The sequence below is a fragment of the Dipodomys merriami genome, unplaced genomic scaffold (assembly GCF_024711535.1).
Source record: "Dipodomys merriami isolate MVZ:Mamm:240054 unplaced genomic scaffold, mDipMer1.0.p SCAF_62, whole genome shotgun sequence".
Taxonomy (NCBI): domain Eukaryota; kingdom Metazoa; phylum Chordata; class Mammalia; order Rodentia; family Heteromyidae; genus Dipodomys; species Dipodomys merriami.
The window spans coordinates 4,056,469-4,075,602 of NW_027206202.1; the positions used below are offsets into that span (position 1 = coordinate 4,056,469).

The following is a 19,134-nucleotide window of genomic DNA, read 5'->3' on the forward strand; positions in this document are numbered from 1 at the left end:
GGCCGGCAGAATGCCCAGCCACCATCCTCTAGCCTAGGCAGTACAGACCCTTCCCGGCGCTCTTCCCCAGTACTGACTCACCCTGGAGGCCTGTCCTGGCCACGCAGCCCATTATTTCCATCGGTCCCCTAGTGTTGTGAACAGGTTGATTGTTTTCATTTCTGACTTTCCCATGAGTTTCTCAAGGGGAGGAATGACTCACTTCTCTCACTTTTTTTTTTTCCTTCTCCAGTTCTTGACGTTTAGTGAAAACACCATAAATACCGGGGAATGACTACAGATCTGAGATCTAGCATCTTGCAGCAGGTCCACCCTGGGAGGGGTGCTTACAGTGGGAGCATGGTGTGGGCCCCCTGGGGACAGGAGGCATTCCTGCAACTGCCTTTCCAGGGGCTCTAAGCTCAGCAGCTTAAGACATTAATCCTTTGATGGAGGGTTTGCTTCCAAACCAAGCCTGGCCTCCCAAGTTTCTGTTTACTGTGCGCCTTGATTCTCCTTGGTGCCTCCATCCCACATGCCACTATCAGAGCCACCTTTGTTTTCTGTGAGCAGGCTGCCTGCTCCCGCAGCGCGGTGGACATGGCTTTTTGTCTTGTGTGCTCTGCGCTCAGCAGCAGCTTCCTCCAGACAAGCTCCAACAACTCGATCATTTGGGAGTGTCATTCTTAGATGGGACTTTGGGTCTATCTGCAGGCTATTATAATTCCTTCTACCCCTCAGGACAGCTGACATCCCATGAACACTCACTAGGCTTTAGGGATCACCATTAAATGAGATAGATCATAAATAAGACCAGTATGGTGGTAGTGGGTCTTGAACTCAGGGCCTCTCATTCTTCGTTGGCTTTTTCACTCAAGACTGGTACTCTCGTCACTTTAGCCACAGCTCCACTTCTGACTTTTTGCTGGTTAACTGGAGATAAGAATCTCATAGACTTTTCTTCCGGGTGGGCTTTAAATCATGATCCTTAAATCTCCTCAATAGCTGGCATTACAGACATGAACCACCATTTATTTTTTATTTTATAGTTAGGATCACCCTTGTTTGACAGTGGAACAAATGACATTCAGCACCCTGGCTTGTTGAAATGACACCATTGGACTCCAGGGGCAGATGAGTCTGACTGAGCCCTGGCTGGTCCTAGCACCTGTGTATCCCCTATCTTTCTCCTTTCCCCAAAATGAAACTTACAGCCTGGTATCCACTAGTTTCTTGTCTCAGTGACTGACTCTGTGAAGACCACAAGGAAGAGAGCAGATTTCTTTTAGAATACAGCACTGGGGACGACTCCAAGGCAGTGCTGACCTGGGAAGAGCCAATGGCCACACCTAGTGCTTAATGGATCTGGCTGCTCTGTGCCTGCCAGCCCTGTACTGCTAGAGACCATTGCCAGTCCTGGCTGCTCTCTGAGCCTTCTACCACAGTGATCTCAGCCTGCTTCACTTGGGAATTGCCCGGGGAGGTTTTTTCTTTAAGAAAAAAGAGAGGGGGCCATGGTCTACCCCAGAGGAGAAGTCCCAGTTGCTGGTTGTTGTGAGTTGGGGTCCAAACATGAGTACTGTTTTTAAGTAACTTTATTGACTAGGTGCTGGTGGCTCATGCCTGTAATCCTGGTTGCTAGGAGGCTGAGGTCTGCGGATCATGGTTCAAAGACAGCCCAGTCAGGAAAGACTCTTCTTTTCTTTTCGTGTGTGTGTGTGTGTGTGTGTGTGTGTGTGTGTGTGTGTGTGTGTGTGTGTGTGTGTGTGTGTGTGTGTGTGTGTGTGTGTGTGTGTGTGTGTGGTCATACGGCTTGAACTCAGGGCCTGGCACTCTCCCTAAGCTCTTTGCTCAAGGCTAGTGCTCTACCACTTTGAGCCACAGATCCAATTGTGGTTTTCTGCTGTTTAATTGGAGAAAACAGTCTCACGGGCTTTCCAGCCCAGGCTGGCTTTGAACCACAACCCTCAGATCTCAGCCTCCTGAGTAGCTAGGATTATAGGCATGAGGCACCAGCACTGGGTTCAGCAGAAAACTGGAAGTAGAGCTGTGCTCAAGGCTAGAGTGCTAGTCTTGAGTAAAAGAGCTCAGGGACAGACTCAGACCCTGAGTTCAAGCCGTGACACACTGACAAACAACAAAAACAATACTATTTTTATATATTATTTATTGTAAAGATACTGTAGAGAGGGATTACAGTTACGTGCGTAAGGTAATGAGTACATTTCCTTTCAAGCATTGTTACCCCCTCCTTTGTTTTTCCCCTCCCATCCCTCCCCTACCCACCTCCCCAACTTCCCCCCCTACAAAAAAACTATTGAGCCTTGCATTGCTTAGACATGGACACACGGAAAAATGCATTGTTAGAAGACTCCATCTTTCTGTGAACATCATGGAATGTGATTTGCGGTGTTATACCTGGTCTGTGTGTGGGTGGGTGTGGGTGTGTGGGTGTGGGTGTGGGTGGGTGTGTGGGTGTGGGTGTGGGTGTGTCCAGCCTATTGCTTCTAAGCCATGATGCACAACACAGAGTAGGTGAAATCAGGCACAAGAGATGATGATGCAGTTGAGAGACTCAGGGACCAGGAGATATGGGAGGCTGTTTCCAGAAGTGGTGTCATGAATTTCTGTAAGTGGAAGTATATTCTAAAACAAGGGTGATGAAAGGTGTGGTAGACACATAAAGCAGTAGCCGCGACCATTATTATTGTGTACTTTTTTGTGGTGGGTGTGTGTACACCAGCGTCACTGCAACTGTGTGAGAAATGCGTTGCACAAGGACGCGATGACATCACTGACTGACAGGGAGTTTCGCTTTGCTGTGGTCTTTTGGAACCACGAGTGTGTGTTTTGTGCTCCCTCACGGAAGGAAGCCTGGCTAGGAGGCACACGACCTTTACGTGTACAACTCATCGATTGTCGTGACTTAATGGAGTTGTGTATCCATCACCATAGTGTAAGTTGAGATCATTTTCATCATGCCAGATGCCACTTGGCACACTCCATTACTGCTAAACCCCATTCCCATCCTGCCCACACAACCTCTCACTATTTTGGACTCCTGGACCCAGGGCTCTAAGGAGTATCCACAGTTGAGAGCCAGCATTTCCAACTGGGTATTTTTTCACAACGGTACCTAGTTTCAGAATGGCACAGAGGAAACATGAGACCCCCCCACCATGTTTTTTGGTGAGCCCCGTGGAGACCTGAGGGGTGGATCATACAGCCTGTTTTCAAAGTCCAGGCGTGCTGACTTAGGGCAAACAGTCAAGTTGGAGGGCCTCCCCAGCAGCTAGGCCAGCAGCCACAACAGGGTCAGGTGCAGCACGCTGACCCACCACTTGAGTCTCATTGCCTTGTCTTTTAGCACTTCTTCTGTTTTTGTGGATGGTAGGGATTAAACCCAGAGCCCCTTGCTGTACCACTGAATGATGCCTCCAGTTATTTATTTGTTTGTTTCTGGTCCTGAGGCTCAAACCTTGGGCCGGAGCACTGTTCTTGAACTCCTATTGCTCCAGGCTTGTACTCTACCACATCCAGCATCACTTCGGGTCGTTTTCTCTGATTTAATCAGACTTTTCTGCCCAGGCTGGCTTCAAACTGCCATCCTCAGATCTCCTGAGTAGCTGGATTATATAGGCATGAGCTATCAGCACCCAGCTTTCTTTTTAAAATTGATTTTATTACCATCAACATTTGTGTGGTGTGTGTGTGTGTGTGTGTGTGTGTGTGTGTGTGTGTGTGTGTGTGTCTGAGAGAGAGAGAGAGAGAAGAGAGAGAGTGTTGATACTTGGGCTCGAATTCATGACCTCTCACTCGGCTTTTTTGCTAATGGACAGAGCTCTATCACTTGAACTACGCCTCCATCTCTGGCTTTTTGCTGGTTAATTGGAAATAAGAGGCTCACAGGCTTTTCTTCCCAGGCTGGCTTCAAATCATGATCCTCAGATCTCAGCCTCCAGTGTAGCTAGGAATACAGACCTGAGCCACCAGCAAGCAGGATTGCATTGCAATGTTTTGACCACTTAAAAGAAATTTAACAGTCTCAAAGTCTGTTGCCTCCAGGGCCAGGCAGATACCACAAATGATTGCAGTTTGCCAGTGAAGGAGGCCTCCCAGTCTCCGAGAGAAGATGAAGAAAGTGGCAGTGTGCTCGTTGGAGGGGAGTTTCCTTGGAGTCTGCCTTAGGCAGGAGCCCGGTTTTGAGACTTGTGGGCCATGTGGTCAGAGCCAGGCTAACAAATAGATTCCACTTCATGTGCCAGAGAGGAAAACAGCCAACCAAGCAAACAAAAAGCTGTGTGCACAAGCTTACACATGTAGGAAAATGATAAAACTCCATCCAACCTCTTAAAATAACTGTCCATGTTAGACATTGATTAGAATTCAGGAACTGTGAAGATTAAGACTGATATGGTCTTTGTTGCTGTCCTTAAAAGTAAAAAGTAAATATTAGAACCTTATCTTGGAGAAGCTATAAGTATATGTACATGTATAGCCTATCATTGGAGAAATAATTCAGAATAAAGTACTATTAGGTTTTCCCCATGCCATTGCTAACATGCTTTCTCTTTTATTACTTTCCCCCAGAGAAATGTCTTTTTTTTTTCTTTTACATGTTATACACTGGCACAGTTTATTTCCACCTTCATCCCTTTAGAGTTCCAAAACCTCTGTTTTTAAGACTTTCTGAATTACTTTGTGGAATGTGTAGCAAATTGTTTCCTGGGTAAAGTGTCAGAAGGTCCTTTATTTTTGAAATCCAATTAAGTAGATTTCAGATTCCTTCCCAGAAATCCAAGAAGACGGCTGATCTAATGAGATAAAACAGTCTGAACTGGCTCAGCAGTCTTCCAGGCTCAGTATGAAACGAAATGCCTCCACTCAAGCTCAGCACAAAGGCTCAAGTGGATATTAGCAACACTTGTAACAGGAGATACAATGTTGCACAAAATGGGATTTCCCAGGAACTGAAATTCACTCCTCAGCTGTGGGTCTGGTCTCTTTAACTTCACTAAGTACAGATTTCACTGCAGTGTTGATCTGTGTACCTATGCAGATTCTTGCATGAGTTAAAGCGTATTCTTCCAAAATGCATTTGGATATCTACAGAGTTTAAAAAAGAGCTTATTCAAAATTCTTAGTGTCCTTTTTTTTTTTTTTCATTTTAATTGACATATCAAAGTGGCTGTAGGAGAAGCAGTAGAATGGTGATCCACAGACCAGCACTGTGGACCCGGGGTTTGGTATTAGTCTCGGCACCTCAGCCACACTTGCCATCTCTAGGCAGATTGTGCCTGATGCTAGGAATCTCCTGCTCAGAGATCTCAGATGCAAGAGCTGGAGCCTCTCTCCACCTTTTAAGTGCTTGTTGGGAAAGGACAGAAATCCCCCTTCAAAGTCAGAAGCATTGGGCTTTGAGACGTGATTACAAAGGATTGGAGTTTCTTGGGAGAGCATTTTTAACTTGTGTAGTGAGCAGGGGTCAGCACGCTCAGGCCTCTGGGCCAAATCTGTCTGCCAAATGTGTTTAGCATCTTTTTTTTTTTTTTGGTCCAGTCGTTGGGCCTGGCGCTGTCCCTCAGTCCCCTCTGCAAACTTCATGTGCAATCTAGCCCATGAGCGTGGTGGGCTCGGCATACCACCTCGAGTTCATGCAGTAAAACAGGTGCTGGCGTGTCTCAATCCTGGGGTGCTGTGTAGCCATGACACACAGGGAGACAGAGCTGTTTGTTGTTCTGATCTGTAAAGGCATGTGTCATGTATGTACGTGTCCACATGTGTGTAGCTGTGTCCTGAAGTCAGGATTTCTCAGGCCTTGGCACTGCTAATTTCGGACCTCCCTAAAGATCCTGTCCCCCAAACCCCTGAATGTGTTAGGTTACCTGGTCGAGAGAGCTAAGGTTGATGGTAGAATTCAAGTGCCAGTTGGCAGGAAGGATTAGGAGTGGACCCATGAGTCACGCCGAGTCCCCCAGGGGAAGCTGTGGCTGGGGAGGAAGGCATGGAGCACGCATTGCTGGCTTTCCTCATGCAGGAGCAGGGCCAAGGAATGTGGGCGGCTTCTGAACGCTGGGAAGGGAAGGAAATGGAGTCTCCTCTCGGGTGTCCAGAAGGGACTTTGGTGTGCTGACACTCGGATTTTAGCTCAGAGAAACCTATTTGAACTTCTGACCGCCCCCCCCCCCCCGCCCCAGAGCTGTATAAGAATGCATTCATATAGTTTGAGCCACTAAGTTTAGAGTCGGTTTGTGTGTGTGTGCGTGCACACGTGTGCATGTCATGGTGCCTGAACTCTGGGCCTGGGCACTGTCGTCAGCTCTTCAGCTCAAGGCTAGCGCTCTACCCCAGCCCTGCCCCTGGTTTTACAATAACAAAGGGATACAAGGTGGGCTACTCTGTATTAATCAAGGGGAAAGCTACAGAGATAGATAGATAGATAGATAGATAGATAGATAGATAGATAGATAGATAGATAGATAGATAGATAGATAGATAGATAGCTGGATAGATAGATGGATGGATAGATAGATACTGTATATAGTATGTAGTATATATAAATATATACTGTATATATAGTATATATGTGTGTAATATATATAGTGTACAGAGAGAGAGAGAGAGAGAGAGAGAGAGAGAGAGAGAATTTAGTAGCAGATTGGTCTTTACTCACCAGATACAAGTAGCAACCTTCAGAAACAAATCTCTAGGCCTGGCCAGAGGTTCCCCGGACCTTCCTGCAAGATGTGTGGGGGAGGGCGGTCCTGTCTCATTGAGAATCAGGTGATTAAACTTAGGACCATGCTGGGAATGACACAAAATCAGTAATAGTAATTCAGTCTAGGATGTGGAATTGGGAGATGTAGAAGAATGACGTTGACTCCTCTTTAATGTAAAATTGAAAAATCGGTAGTACTACAGGTCATCTTTTTGTGTTTTTCTTCCAATTAAACAAGGATTCACGTGCTAGGTGCTGGTGGCTCACGCCTGTAATCCTAGCTACTCAGGAGGCTAAGATCACAGGACTGCAGTTCCAAGCCAACTCAGGCAGAAATGCCTCTGTGAGACTCTTATCTCTAATTAACTCTAATTAACCACTTAAAAACTGAAAGTGGTGCTGTGGCTCAAAGGGCTAGAGCATTAGCCTTGAGCACAAAGAGGCTCAGGCTCAGCACCTAGGCCCTGAGTTCAAACCCCACAACCAACAATAAGAACAACAACAAAAGATTAGCTTTGAAAGACAGTTTTGTCACAGTGGGTCACATTATGAAAGACAAAGCTGCTTTTCTACCTCACGTCATTGAATTCTTTTTTTTTTTTTTTTTGGTCAGCTGTGGGGCCTGGGCGCTCGCTGTCCCTCAGCTCTTCAGCTCAAGGCTAGCACTCTACCACTTGAGCCACAGCACCATTTCCAGCTTTTTCTGCCTATGTGGTGCTGAGGAATTGAACCCAGAGCCTCATGCATGCAAGGCAAGCGCTTTACCACTGAGCCACCTTCCCAGCCCCCAATTGAATTCTTATTACCTCTTCTGAAGCAAAGTTCATTTGTTGAACCTTTCTTAGCCACTATGACTGCCATCTCCCCTGCTTTCATCCAGTGTCTTCAGGGCTTGCTGTGGGCACTGGGTGAAGCCAGGCATTGGGGGTGGGGGGTGGGGTGAGGAGGCAGTGAAGAGTGTCAGCATCGGGCCTCAGCATCTGTGGAGCCCACCCGGACAGGGGAGGTCAGGAAGACCCTTTCTGCTCCATGGGAGACCAAAGCCTGTGTCCATGGCATGAACCTGGGTGTTCTGTGCTTGGCTGGTGACAATGCCAATGGCGGGTTGATTGAATATTTTCCTTTGGTGCCGTGCCCTAGCCTGAGCGTTTTCCATCTTTTTGTTTGTTGGTTTGTTTGGGAATATCTGCTTCTTCCTTTCTTCCAGCAGATGAGCTGGATGAGTCCATCAGTTGAGCACAGGTAGCAGGCTAGACCCGACCACCCCTAGTCACAAGAAAGGTGACTAGATCAAGGCCCACACAGCGCTGCTGCCGCTTTGAGGCTTTGAGAATTACAAAGAGAAATGTGCCTTCTGCCCCATCATCCACCGGTCATTACCCAAAAAAAAAATAAAAGAACGGTCCTGTGCAGGGTGAGCCTTGCTGGAGTGCCTGGTGGGGTGGTAGATTGGCCTGCATAGGAAAAAACAAGCCCCAGCACTCCATGGCGAGTGGCGAGTTCCTTCCTGGCCCGTATTGTTTTCCCAGTTATAGACAGGAAACACTCAAGTGTGTTTTCAGGCTCAGAACATTGGGCACAAAGAAGGCTCTGACAAAGCACAAAGCTTAGGGCTGTGCAGCAAAACGTCTGATTTACAGCAATCTGACTGAGCAAGCGTTATTCTTATTATTAGATTACATTGTTGGCTGTTTTCTACTGCCTTTGGGTGTCATGATAGTTCAGTCTGTTGTCCCCCACCCTTGATAAATTTAAAAAGCACAGCAGCAACTCAAGACAGCATACCTCATACTTATCTGGCAGGGGAAATACCATGGTCAATGGGGGGAAAAAAAACAGCAATATTTCCTGGTAAATTCACCTGCCTGTTTGAGTGAGCACCTTTGTGGTGTTTCGAATACTGAATGATTGCTAGACATTGCTCAAGTAAAAACTCCACATCACCGATCAAGATGAACTCTTTTTAAAGATAATTCAGTCGGGTATCAGTGACTCATTTCTGTAATCCTAGCTGCTTGGGAGGCTGGATCTGAGGATTCTAGTTCAGTGCCAGCCTGGGCAGGGAAGTCCCTGAGACTCTTTATCTCCACTTAACCACAAAAATCTGGAAGTGGAGTTGGTGGTGTACTAGCCTTGAGCAAAAAGCTTACAGAGAGTGCCCAGGCCCTGAGTTCAAACTCTAGCACCAGCACCAAAAAATGTATTAAATTAAATCAGCATATGATCAGTCTCAGGGAAGAAGGAGATCAGATCGTTTGGGCCCAAGTCAGGCCAGCAGAGGGTCTCTGTGTAAGAGCGCCCCCAGTTTCTGTGTTACGTTCCAAGGCCATGCTCTGGTTCTCAGGCTGAACTCCTTTCTCTTGAGCTTGAGAAAATGTTAAATAGGCCTTCAGACTTTTCTCTCATACTGAGAGAAGAGATTCCAGAGCTCAAATGAGATCTGTCACAGACACCGGGACCTATGCAGATGTTTGATCCTGGGTAGAGACTAAAAAGCAAGTTATCTTCTCAAGGGTGGTGTTTTCCTAGAGGAGAGGAGGTGAGGCTGTTGGTGAGAGGAATGGAGGTGGTAGGGGAATCTCTGGCCAGGTGTGTTCCTGCTAGCTTCAAAAAGAGCCTGCTGGTCTGACCTCTTAGTCAGCTGGTCCTTGCTTCACTTACTGCATTTGGCACTTCAGTAATGCCTGGCAGTATGCATGCCAAGCAAGGGCTAGGATGGCATATTTTGGCCCGCTGCTGGTAGAATTTGTTCATAGGGTTAAGAGTTGGCCAACTGTAGGCGCTGAGGCCTTGACTTCGTCTCCAGGCTCTGATCCTGTGGCCTGAGGAGGTATTCCAGTCAGGGCAGAGTCCCAGTTTCCCCTGGAATCCGATTCTCCGGGCTAACTGGGCCTCTCTGTGACCCTGGATCCTCTGTGGCAATGCCCGGCTTGACTGATATGCCACTGCCCTTCAGCACAGGCTGGAGGGCACCAAGGGGCTCCTGTCCCCTGCCCACAGCTGTGCTGCTTTACGCTTTGTGCAGTTGTGTGTGTGTGTGAGAGAGAGAGCACATGTGTCATGTGTATGTGCACATACATGCTGGTCCTAGGGCCTGGGTGGTGTCCCTGAGCTTTCGTGCTCGAGGCTAGGGCTCTACCACTTGAGCCACAGCTCCACTTCTGGCTTTTTGGTAGTTAATTGGAGATAAGGACTTTCCCTCCCAGGCTGGCTTTGAATCTTGATCTTTAGATCTCAGCCTCTTGAGTAGTTAGGATTACAGGCGTGAACCACTGTCACCTGCCTGAGCTTTGTGTTTGGAGGTCACTTTAGTCTTCCCTCCCCTCTCTCCCTGTATGTCTCCCCTCCCTCCCTCTCTCTTTTGATCAGACTTTCCTCCTCTTGTATTGGTTTATAGCCAAGGTCAGGCAGTCCTGCATACTGCCATACAGCTTATAAAAAGGGCAAGACTTTTCTAGTTCATTTTGGACTCTCCCTGACTCCACTAAAATTCAGACTCTTCCTTCTCTTTAAAAACTTCCTTGTTGCAGCCACACCTTGGGAACTTAGTAGGTATGTTAAAAGACTTGGCTCGAATCACCACCTGAACTGGAAATCCGTAATGGCACTTAGGTGGCAGCAATTGTACCATGACAAAATCCCTAGCAGACCCACTCAGAAGAAGGGAAGGCTTAGCTGGCTCGGTGTCACAGGCTCCGGTCCATGATCAGTGGCAGCACAGTAGATGGGGGTGGAGCACATGGCATAAGAAGCCTTTTGCACACCAAGAAGCAAAGAGAGAGGCAGGACTCCAGAATCCCCTCCCAGGGCACACCCCCAGGGGCCTAACTTCCTCCTCCTAAAGATTCCACTGCCTTCCCATAATGCTACAGACTTATCCATCAAGCCTTCACCTAACTGTTTGATTGATCTGTCGAATCCATCTTCTGATGGCTGGCCACCATCTTGGTTTCTGGGAAGGTTTAGGACTGTGCAAAGGGAGAATTGTGAAATACTTTGTTTCTTTTTGAGTTAAAGAAGGAAGGAATACTCAGTTGTTACTGTTGCCTGTTTTGGTCTAGACGTGTATTTGCATAATGTTTCTAAGTGAAATTTAGGAAGAGATCCTTTTTTTTTTTTTTTTTTTTTTTTTAAACCCCCTGGTTGTGGTGGTGCTTGCACCCAGGGCCTGCGCGCTGTCCCTGAGACTCTTTGTGTTCAAGGCTAGCACTCTTATCACTTTGAGCCCCAGTGCAGTTTCTGGTTTTTGAGTGGCTAATTGGAGCTAAGAGTCTCACGGGGACTTTTCTGCCCAGGCTGGCCTCAAACGGTGATCCTCACATCTCAGCTTCCTGAGTAGCTAGGATTACAGTTGTAAGCCACTGTAGGCCAGCAACACATGATCCTTTTAAGAACTGAAGGTTAAGCTTTGAGAGAGGAATCCTATTCTCTAAAGGGCAGCCTCAGACCTTCTCCAAGGAGGTCCTGAGCAGGTAAGGGCCTATCTTCAGACTCACTGAGTTAGAATAGAGTCCTCTATGCATCCTGTGAAAGGGTGATTGAAAGAAGCAAGGCACTGGGTGAATCTGTACGTGCTCAAGTGGAGAACCACTGCCTTGAAACCATGGATTCTTCTGTTGGGTTACAATTTTCTGCACACATCGTGTACGTTTGTGTGTGTGTGCATATGTGTGTGCACATGCATGTGCATGTTTGCTGGTACTGGTGCTTGAACTCAGGGTCTGGGCCTTGTCCTTAGCTTTTTCCCTCAAAGCTGGCTCTCTACCACTTGAACCACAGCTCCACTTCTAGCTTTTTTTTTCATTAATTTTTATTTTTATTGTTATTATGAAGGTAACCTACAGAGTGGTTACAGTTATATAAATATGTCAGGTAATGAGTAGATTTGTTTTTGAACAATGTTGCCCACTTCCAGGGTTTTTTTGGGTGGTTAATTAGAGATGAGTTCACATACTTATCCCCTAGTCTGGCTTCAAACTGTGATCCTCAGATCTCAAACTCCTGAATAACTAGAATTACAGGTGTGAGCCACTGGCACCTGGCTCCGTTTTTGTTATTCTTTGGTTTTACTTAACCTGCCATCCGATGTGCATGTCAGGGAACTTTCCCCACAAGTTTCACAAGTTGCTTCTTCTGGATTTTAACTCTGAATATTTAATTTTTTTCCCCCCACAGAGCTGAGAAAACAGAAGTCCTCAGTGAAGATCTATTACAGGTAACAAAATAAAGTGTCCTTAAAGTGATCTGTTTAAAGACACAGAATGAAAAAAAGAAATCCAAGGCAGATGATTATGTATACTTCAGCAGGAGAGCATGTTTTTTTCTTTCTTTTTTAAGCTGGAAGGGAATAAAACAAACGGGCTTGGTTTTGACAGGAAAGGGAAGTGGCAGAGTATGTGGTGCTAGCAAGAGGATCTGAAACCCTAGTGTCATGTTAGTTCAGATGAGGCTGTCCTGTCTCCCAGTGCCAGGTCCTGGGAGGGGTGGAGCCTGGCTAGGCTCTGGCACCCTGACCCAGTCATGGGTCCTGGGCAGGCTGAGGCTCTAATCTGCTGTCCAGCCAGTGTCCTTAGTAGGCAAAGGAAGCACTGGCAGCTGAAGACAAGGCCTTCTAGTTGCAACTCAGAGCTTAGACCTCTGTCCTTCCTAGGCTGTTGCTCCCAGCTTGGGCTGGTGGGTTCTGGTGACAGGACACAGGTCCAACACCATCCCGAGGCCCAACCTCCTTTCTTCTCATTCCCTTCAGTACATTCTGGCTGGCACCATTCCATTCTACCTGCTGTGATTTTCTTAACCGTAGTGCTGGGAGTTTCTTCTGGACATAGAACAGTTTCTGCTCATTCCCTGATGCACGGATGAATTCTTAGGAGGGGCAAGCTTCCTTACCTGTCTGCTTACTTTTCATTTTCTCTCTTTTTTTTTTTTTTTTTTGGTCCACTCGTGGGGCCTGAACTCTGGGCCTGGGCACTGTCCTTCAGCTCAAGGATCGCGCTCTACCACTTGAGCCACAGCACCACTTCCGGCTTTTTTCTTTTTTGCTTATGTGGTGCTGAGGAATCGAACCCAGGGCCTCATGCATGCAAGGCAAGCACTCTACCACTGAGCCACCTTCCCAGCTCATTGCTTTGCATTTTCTATAACCTGTAGCAGGACTACCCACATGAGCACCTGAGCACCAAAAGTTTGCTCCTAGGTGCCTGTCTTCCCATGTAGAAGAGGAAGTGGCATAATTTAGAAAAATGCTGCTTTTACTACACCAGGACAAAGCACCTTTGTAAGTCCTCAGCCATCTGTAAATGGCCTGTGGTCAGTCAGTCCTCCGTATTCACAGGTGGAGAGGAGTCTTATGAAATGGCCTAGAGTTTGGCAATCGCCTGTGAATCCTCCTGCTCACTTTCAGTCCTCTGTGGATGGCTTGTAACCCGGTGAAATGTTCATGCTAAGGCAAACAGCTGTTTCACTGTATTGTTTATGGAATAGTGACAAGGAAACAGTCTGCCCAAGTCAGTACAGTTGTTTTCTTCTTGAAAACTCTTAATCCACTTAGCGAAATCTGTGTATGCAAAACTCAGGTTTGGGGTTCTGTTTTACTTCAGTTTTGGATGCTAGGAATTCAACCCCAGGTTTGTGCATGCTAGGAATGTACTCCACCACTGGCCTATGCCCCTCCCCCCAGCCTATATGACTTTTAAAAGCATTTCTTCCCTTTCCCCTGTCCCTTTTTCTCCTTTCTCTCTCCCCCTTCCTTCCTTTCTTCCTTCCTTCTTTTTTATCTTTTTTTTAAAGACTAGAAGCCTTTAAAATGTTAAATAGAAGTTTTTGAAAAGCTTATTGAGGAAGCACAATTATTAAATGTTTAATATCTATTCTTAGATTTTTTAACATGTGTTTTAAATTCATTTTCAGATTTTCAGGATTCTGCTTAAGCATGCTAGGTTTTTCTCTCCCCATCTCACGTGAGCAATACAGAAGTTATATAGTGTTAGCTCATTTACACCCTGAGGCCTAGGCCTGCACAGGTACCTGGAGATGGCTGAATGAATGCTCATGGCCACAACCGTAGGGGATGGGCAGTGTCTTATCATTCATTGTCCCTTAGAGTAAACGGCTGAGAGCATTGCCAATCCCTAGAAGCTCCTGCCTTAATGGCGCAGATCTTCACTTCTGCTACTTGCGCAGGTGTTTTCCCTCTTCCCTCAGAGGGCCGACTTCGGTACCCAGCTCCCTGTGTGAGCATGCTGGGCTGCTGCTGGCCAACTCTCTTACCTTAAGGACCTACTTCACCTACTGGTCCCTTAGGTTCCAGCCCTCTCCAGGATGGAATGCCCCACACCTGGGCACCACTAGGAGGGTTTAATGAGTTCACCATGGGAAGTACAGATAATGGATGAGGAATGTAGTTTGGTGTGAGTCTTAGGATCACTGCAAGCCACAGAGATGTGTGTTGTTTTCTCAGGTAAAAAGAACCCGTGATTTGTTCTCCCTTCTCCCATTTCTTTCTTAGGTCTCTCAGAGCCTTTCAAGGGCTGAATTTTGCTTTTGTTGGGTGGAGTTGCCCCAGGAGGCTGTAGATCCCAGGAGAACAAGAACCTCAAGCTGTTACTGTTTTTCTAATACCCAACCCAGGGACCCAACAAATACTTGTTCTGTTTGCTCACACGTAATATGTGAGCAGCTTCTGATCCCAGGAGAGACAGTGCTGTGGGCAGTGAAAGAGGCAGACCCATTATATCAAATTTATCAAGATTATCAAAACTATATAATGATAAAAAAAATGATATCAAAATTTAGTCACAGGACTTTGTTTTGTTTGTTTTGCTCTCATGGCAGACATTTTAGAATATTATCACTGCTCGATCCGTGAGGTGATGGGAGTATGCTCCTAGTCTACCTGCCATATCTGGGGACTGGCGGCCCGAGTTTGGGTCTGCGGATGAGCAGCCCAAGTTGGGGGCTCTTTCAGGAAAGAGGTGCAAAGCAACAACTCGTGCGCTAAAACCTCTGAGGACAACAACATATATTTTTGCTTCAAAAATGTTGGCTTTTCTTGAAAATAGAAAGCGTCCCCAAGGGCCTGCTCTCACTCTCCATGAGTCATCAGAATACACATTTTTGGCATTCCTTCCCGTAACAGGCAGCTCTGTTTGCCATAAACAGCCATATCCCAGGAAAAGCTACTCAGGACGCGTGGGTCCCCGAGCCAGCGTTTCCTCCTGCTTTGGACATCTTACAAACAAAAACAAAAACACTCCCTAAACCTAATAAGGAATACTTTTTTAGAACATAGGTGGTAAGTTGCAGTTGTAGACACTTGATTTTGACCTTTGCCCTTGCGTGTTGTGTGCATAGGCTCCCCAGCTGCGAGCTAGAGAGGGATTCTGGTCTCCCCCTGGCTTCCCCCACTCAGCAGTGGGTCTGGGCCTGGACGGGTCAGTACAATTCTGCTTGGCTGGATCCAGGGCCTTGCTGGTGCCATGGTGGGCCAGCTGACCACCACCTGACAGGAAGGCTTAGCGAGGGCGGTCCCCTTCCCCAGCACAGATTTCACTTTGAAGGGGTCAAATGCTGTCAGCGCTGGGGAGATAGTGGTTCTCAGCCAGGGCTGATTTTGCCAACCTGGAGAAGTTGGACAATGCCTGGAGACAGTTTTGGTTGTCACACAACCAGCAATAGGGAGCTACTGGTGTCTTATGATAGAGGACAGAGGCGCTGCTGAATAGTGTGCAGTGCACAGAGCAGCCCAGAGTTGCCTAAACTGGGATCCACGTCCATCCACACCCAGAAGCCAAAGCGTGCGACTGCAGAGTGCTTCTCCTCACCCCCATGACTGCATCACACACTGAAGAGGCTGAATGCAGATGGTTCTCTGTCTCTGCCTTGTCAGATCGAGCGGCGCCTGGACACAGTGCGGTCAATGTGCCACCATTCCCACAAGCGCCTGATAGCATGCTTCCAAGGTCAGCATGGCACCGACACGGAGAGGAGACATGTGAGTATCAGACGCTCCCGTCTTCCTGTGGCTTTGACCCCCCTTGGTGGATGGGTTTTCCAGAGCAGCACCAGCAGCTTCGCCTTCAGATTGGTTCTTCCGTCACCGTTCTTGCCTGTGGCACCTCCTGACCACACCACTTTATTGTCTAGGCCGTCCCTGGTCTGACTGCTCTGCTCCCTGAATCTTCTCCATGAGCCTTTACGGCTTTGATAAATCACTGGTCACTGACAGGACAATGGGCATGTCAGTGAGGAATCTTTTGGCACAGACCTGAAGACTATTGCAGATTGATGATGGAAAGCACTTACTGGCTGAAAAGTTCAGACATTGGGGTGGGCTTGGTCAGACTGGGTGTGGCATTTTAGTGATAAAACCACAGACCAGCCTCATTCCTTCTCTCACATTGCCTTCTTTGGTGTCTGCTCATTTTGGACACTAGTGTCCTAGTGGTCGTGAGTTGGGCCCCATGAAGTTCTGCTTCCTATGTCTCCCTCCACCTGGAGAGAACAGGTCTACAAATAGCTTTCTTAATGGAACTGTTGTAAGACTAACCCAGTAAATCCAGTCAGCGAGATACAGAGAAGACACCACTTAAGAGGCCAAATTATGAGTCTTTATTGGAGAGCCGGTGGACTGCTGGTGGACTCACGTCTTGATGACCAGCAGCTCATTGAAGCTAGTACAAAGCTTATGTGGACCCAAACCACTTAAGTTGTGTGGAATCAAACCTAACAAAAGCAAAGCACAGCAGATGAGGACACTTAAACCTAATAGAAAAGCAAAACAGCTTGGGAAACAATCAGGAGAAATCAAGGGCCAATTATCTAGGAGAAGCATTACCCAGTCTCCCTATTTCAGAATGAGACAGCTTCTCTTTTTTTGGCAGCTCTAGAGCATGAACTCAGGGCCTGAGTGCTGTCTCTGAGTGCTTTTGCTCAAGGCTCATGCTCTGCCACGTTGAGCCACAGTTCCACTTCTGGTTTTCCGGTGGTTAATTGGAGATAAGAGTCTCACGGGGACTTTCCTGCACAGGCTGGCTTTGAACTGCAATCCTTAGATCCTAGCCTCTAGAGTAGCTGGAATTACAGGCATGAGCCACGGGTGCTGAGCTGAGGGAGCTTCTTTTTCCAAGCCCTTGGCAGGGGTTGAGGTTTAGTTCAATGGAAGAGCACTTGCCTGGGCAAGTGCTAAGCCCTGAGTTCGGTCCTTAGCTCTGAGAGAGAGAGAAAAAAAAGCTATACAAGCCCTTGGCAATGACATTTCTGATCTGTATCAAATCATATTTCCCATTCCACTCCAGTTCCAGGGCTGAGGGGTGAGGCTGGGTGAATTAGTGGGACATGCTGGTGGGCCCAGCCCTGGATCTCTGGTCTGCCCTGCCGCTCCTAAGCTAGAAGGGATCCCAAAGGAAAACCAGGATACTATAGGAGAGGGGAAGGTTGGATTCTGGGAGGACCAGGATCATCCATTTTGTACTACAGCATGGTTTGGTAAAGGCCCCAGGGGCCATCAGCAGAACACAGCTGCTTTGCACCACCAGGCAGTTGGGTTCTTGTTTTTCTAAGCTCCTTATGAGTGTATGAGCATGTGCTCACATCCTCATGTGCCACATTAGAGTGGCAGTTTCAGTGGCACACTGGGAAGCCAGGGCTTACCGTGTTTAGTTGGTCACTGGGTGGCTCAAGGGGGAAAGAACTCATCTTCAGATGTCTGCGCCAGTCTTCTTAAGCACTTTGACCACAGGGTTGTCCCTGCACAGCAGTCGTGCAAGTCCAGAGTACACGTTTGCATACACCCAGGGTCACAGGAATACTTGCTTCTGGGCTGCCTTTCAGGACCAGACCCTGAGCACTGATTCCATCTCTGCTGTTCCTCATTCCCTGGCCCTGACTGCTCAGTCTGCTTGCCCTCTGTATAATTGTCTCTTAAGAATGTGCTTTCCTCATTCTCCCAAGTCACGTTCTCCGAGCCATCCCCTCTGATCTCGCAGCTCCTAGCTGAGGCCTTGACACCAAGCAAAACGTGCCCACCCTTGCAGGCTCTTTTAGCATGCCCAGCCAACTCTTGCCTCTGTGTTGGCACTCTTACATTCTGTTTGCACTGTTGTGCAAATAAGGAACCGGGGGGGGGGGGGTCTGTTTATTATCTTCCACCCTCCCATAGCTGCCTGGTACAATTCTCTCTGTGAATATCTTTGCAATTCCTCACCTCCGCTCCCTGTCTTCCACCTTCACCTTAATGCACACCTGACCTTGCTCTTACTTGGACTGTGGCCTCCTCCTGCCTGCCCCTCACCTCCGATTGTCTTCCACCTGATCACCAGAGACAGCTGCCTGAAATACCGACCCGTCCAGTCATCCTCCTTCCGGAGGAAACAAGAACAAATCCTAGTTTAGTGATTCTTAGCAGGGGCCTGGAGTCACACCCCTGAGGACAATTGGAAATGTATAGGGACAGATGGGGTCGTTATAGCATTGGGAGCACGGGAACCAAGGTGTTACATGTTCTGTAGTGCCTGGTGAAATAGTTCCCCAGAGGAAGTGCCCCATAATGCGGGAGGGGGGGCACCTCTTTTGAGGGACACTGGCTGTTTCCCATTGCCTAGGATAAAGTCCACTCTCTTTAGCAGGACTTAAGCCCCCTGTAATCAGGTCCAACTTTATCTTATCAGTCTCCTTATCCCCTGGCTTCCTCCCTGCCCCTCTATAGTCAGCTTCCAGATTGTCACTGTCCTTCACCAGAAGGGCCCATGTTCCTGTTGTCTGCTTTGAAATTCTGCCCAGCTGTCACCTGTGTTCACTAAAAGCAAGCAGATGTTTATCAAGCACCTTCAGAAGGCTAGAATGAGTGGAATGAAGTGATACATACAGAACAGATCATTGCAAAACCACACACTGCAGAAAATATACTCAAGGTGGTGTGGGAGGTCCAAGAGTGGGCCCCACAGGCAGGAAGTAGTCAGGGCAGCTTCCTGGAGGAGGAGTGTCTGAGCTGTAGGAAGACGATTGGTGTGGGTGATAGAAGTTGTGCAAGCAGCAGGAGCAAAGATGCTTGGCCCTCACTTGTGAGAGCTCATGCCTTAGCTTCCTTTAGTGCCTGACAGGCATCGAGGGGAAAGAAGAGTCAGCATGCAGCGGCGGGAAGCTGGGCTCTCATAGAGCTCAGTAATGTGGAGAAGGCCCCAGGGGTGTGCAGGGCTCCAGAACACAGCCTTCCAGTCACTCCCCTGCACTGGAAGAGGCGGGCAGGGGGGGAGAGGTGAGGTGGAGCAGAGCCTCCACCGCAGGCATGTGAGATGCGGAATTACCGTCCTCTGCAGTGCAACATGCAACGTGCTGGTTACAAAGCAAGGCTCGTGAAAAGCTGCTCACCCCTGGGAAACCAGATCCTCCGGGGACTTGAGCATTGGCAAACAGCATCTTCACTAATGAGCCCCTGTGCCCTG

General features: G+C 47.8%; 1 protein-coding gene across 1 annotated transcript in view; it reads left to right on the forward strand.

Annotated features, from left to right (window-relative positions):
- Arhgap17 (Rho GTPase activating protein 17) overlaps positions 1 to 19,134 on the forward strand; it is an 89,213-nt gene that overhangs the window by 25,230 nt on the left and 44,849 nt on the right. The window contains 2 exon segments of the mRNA XM_070004301.1: positions 11,873 to 11,912; positions 15,582 to 15,686. Coding sequence (XP_069860402.1) covers positions 11,873 to 11,912; positions 15,582 to 15,686 — 145 coding nt within the window.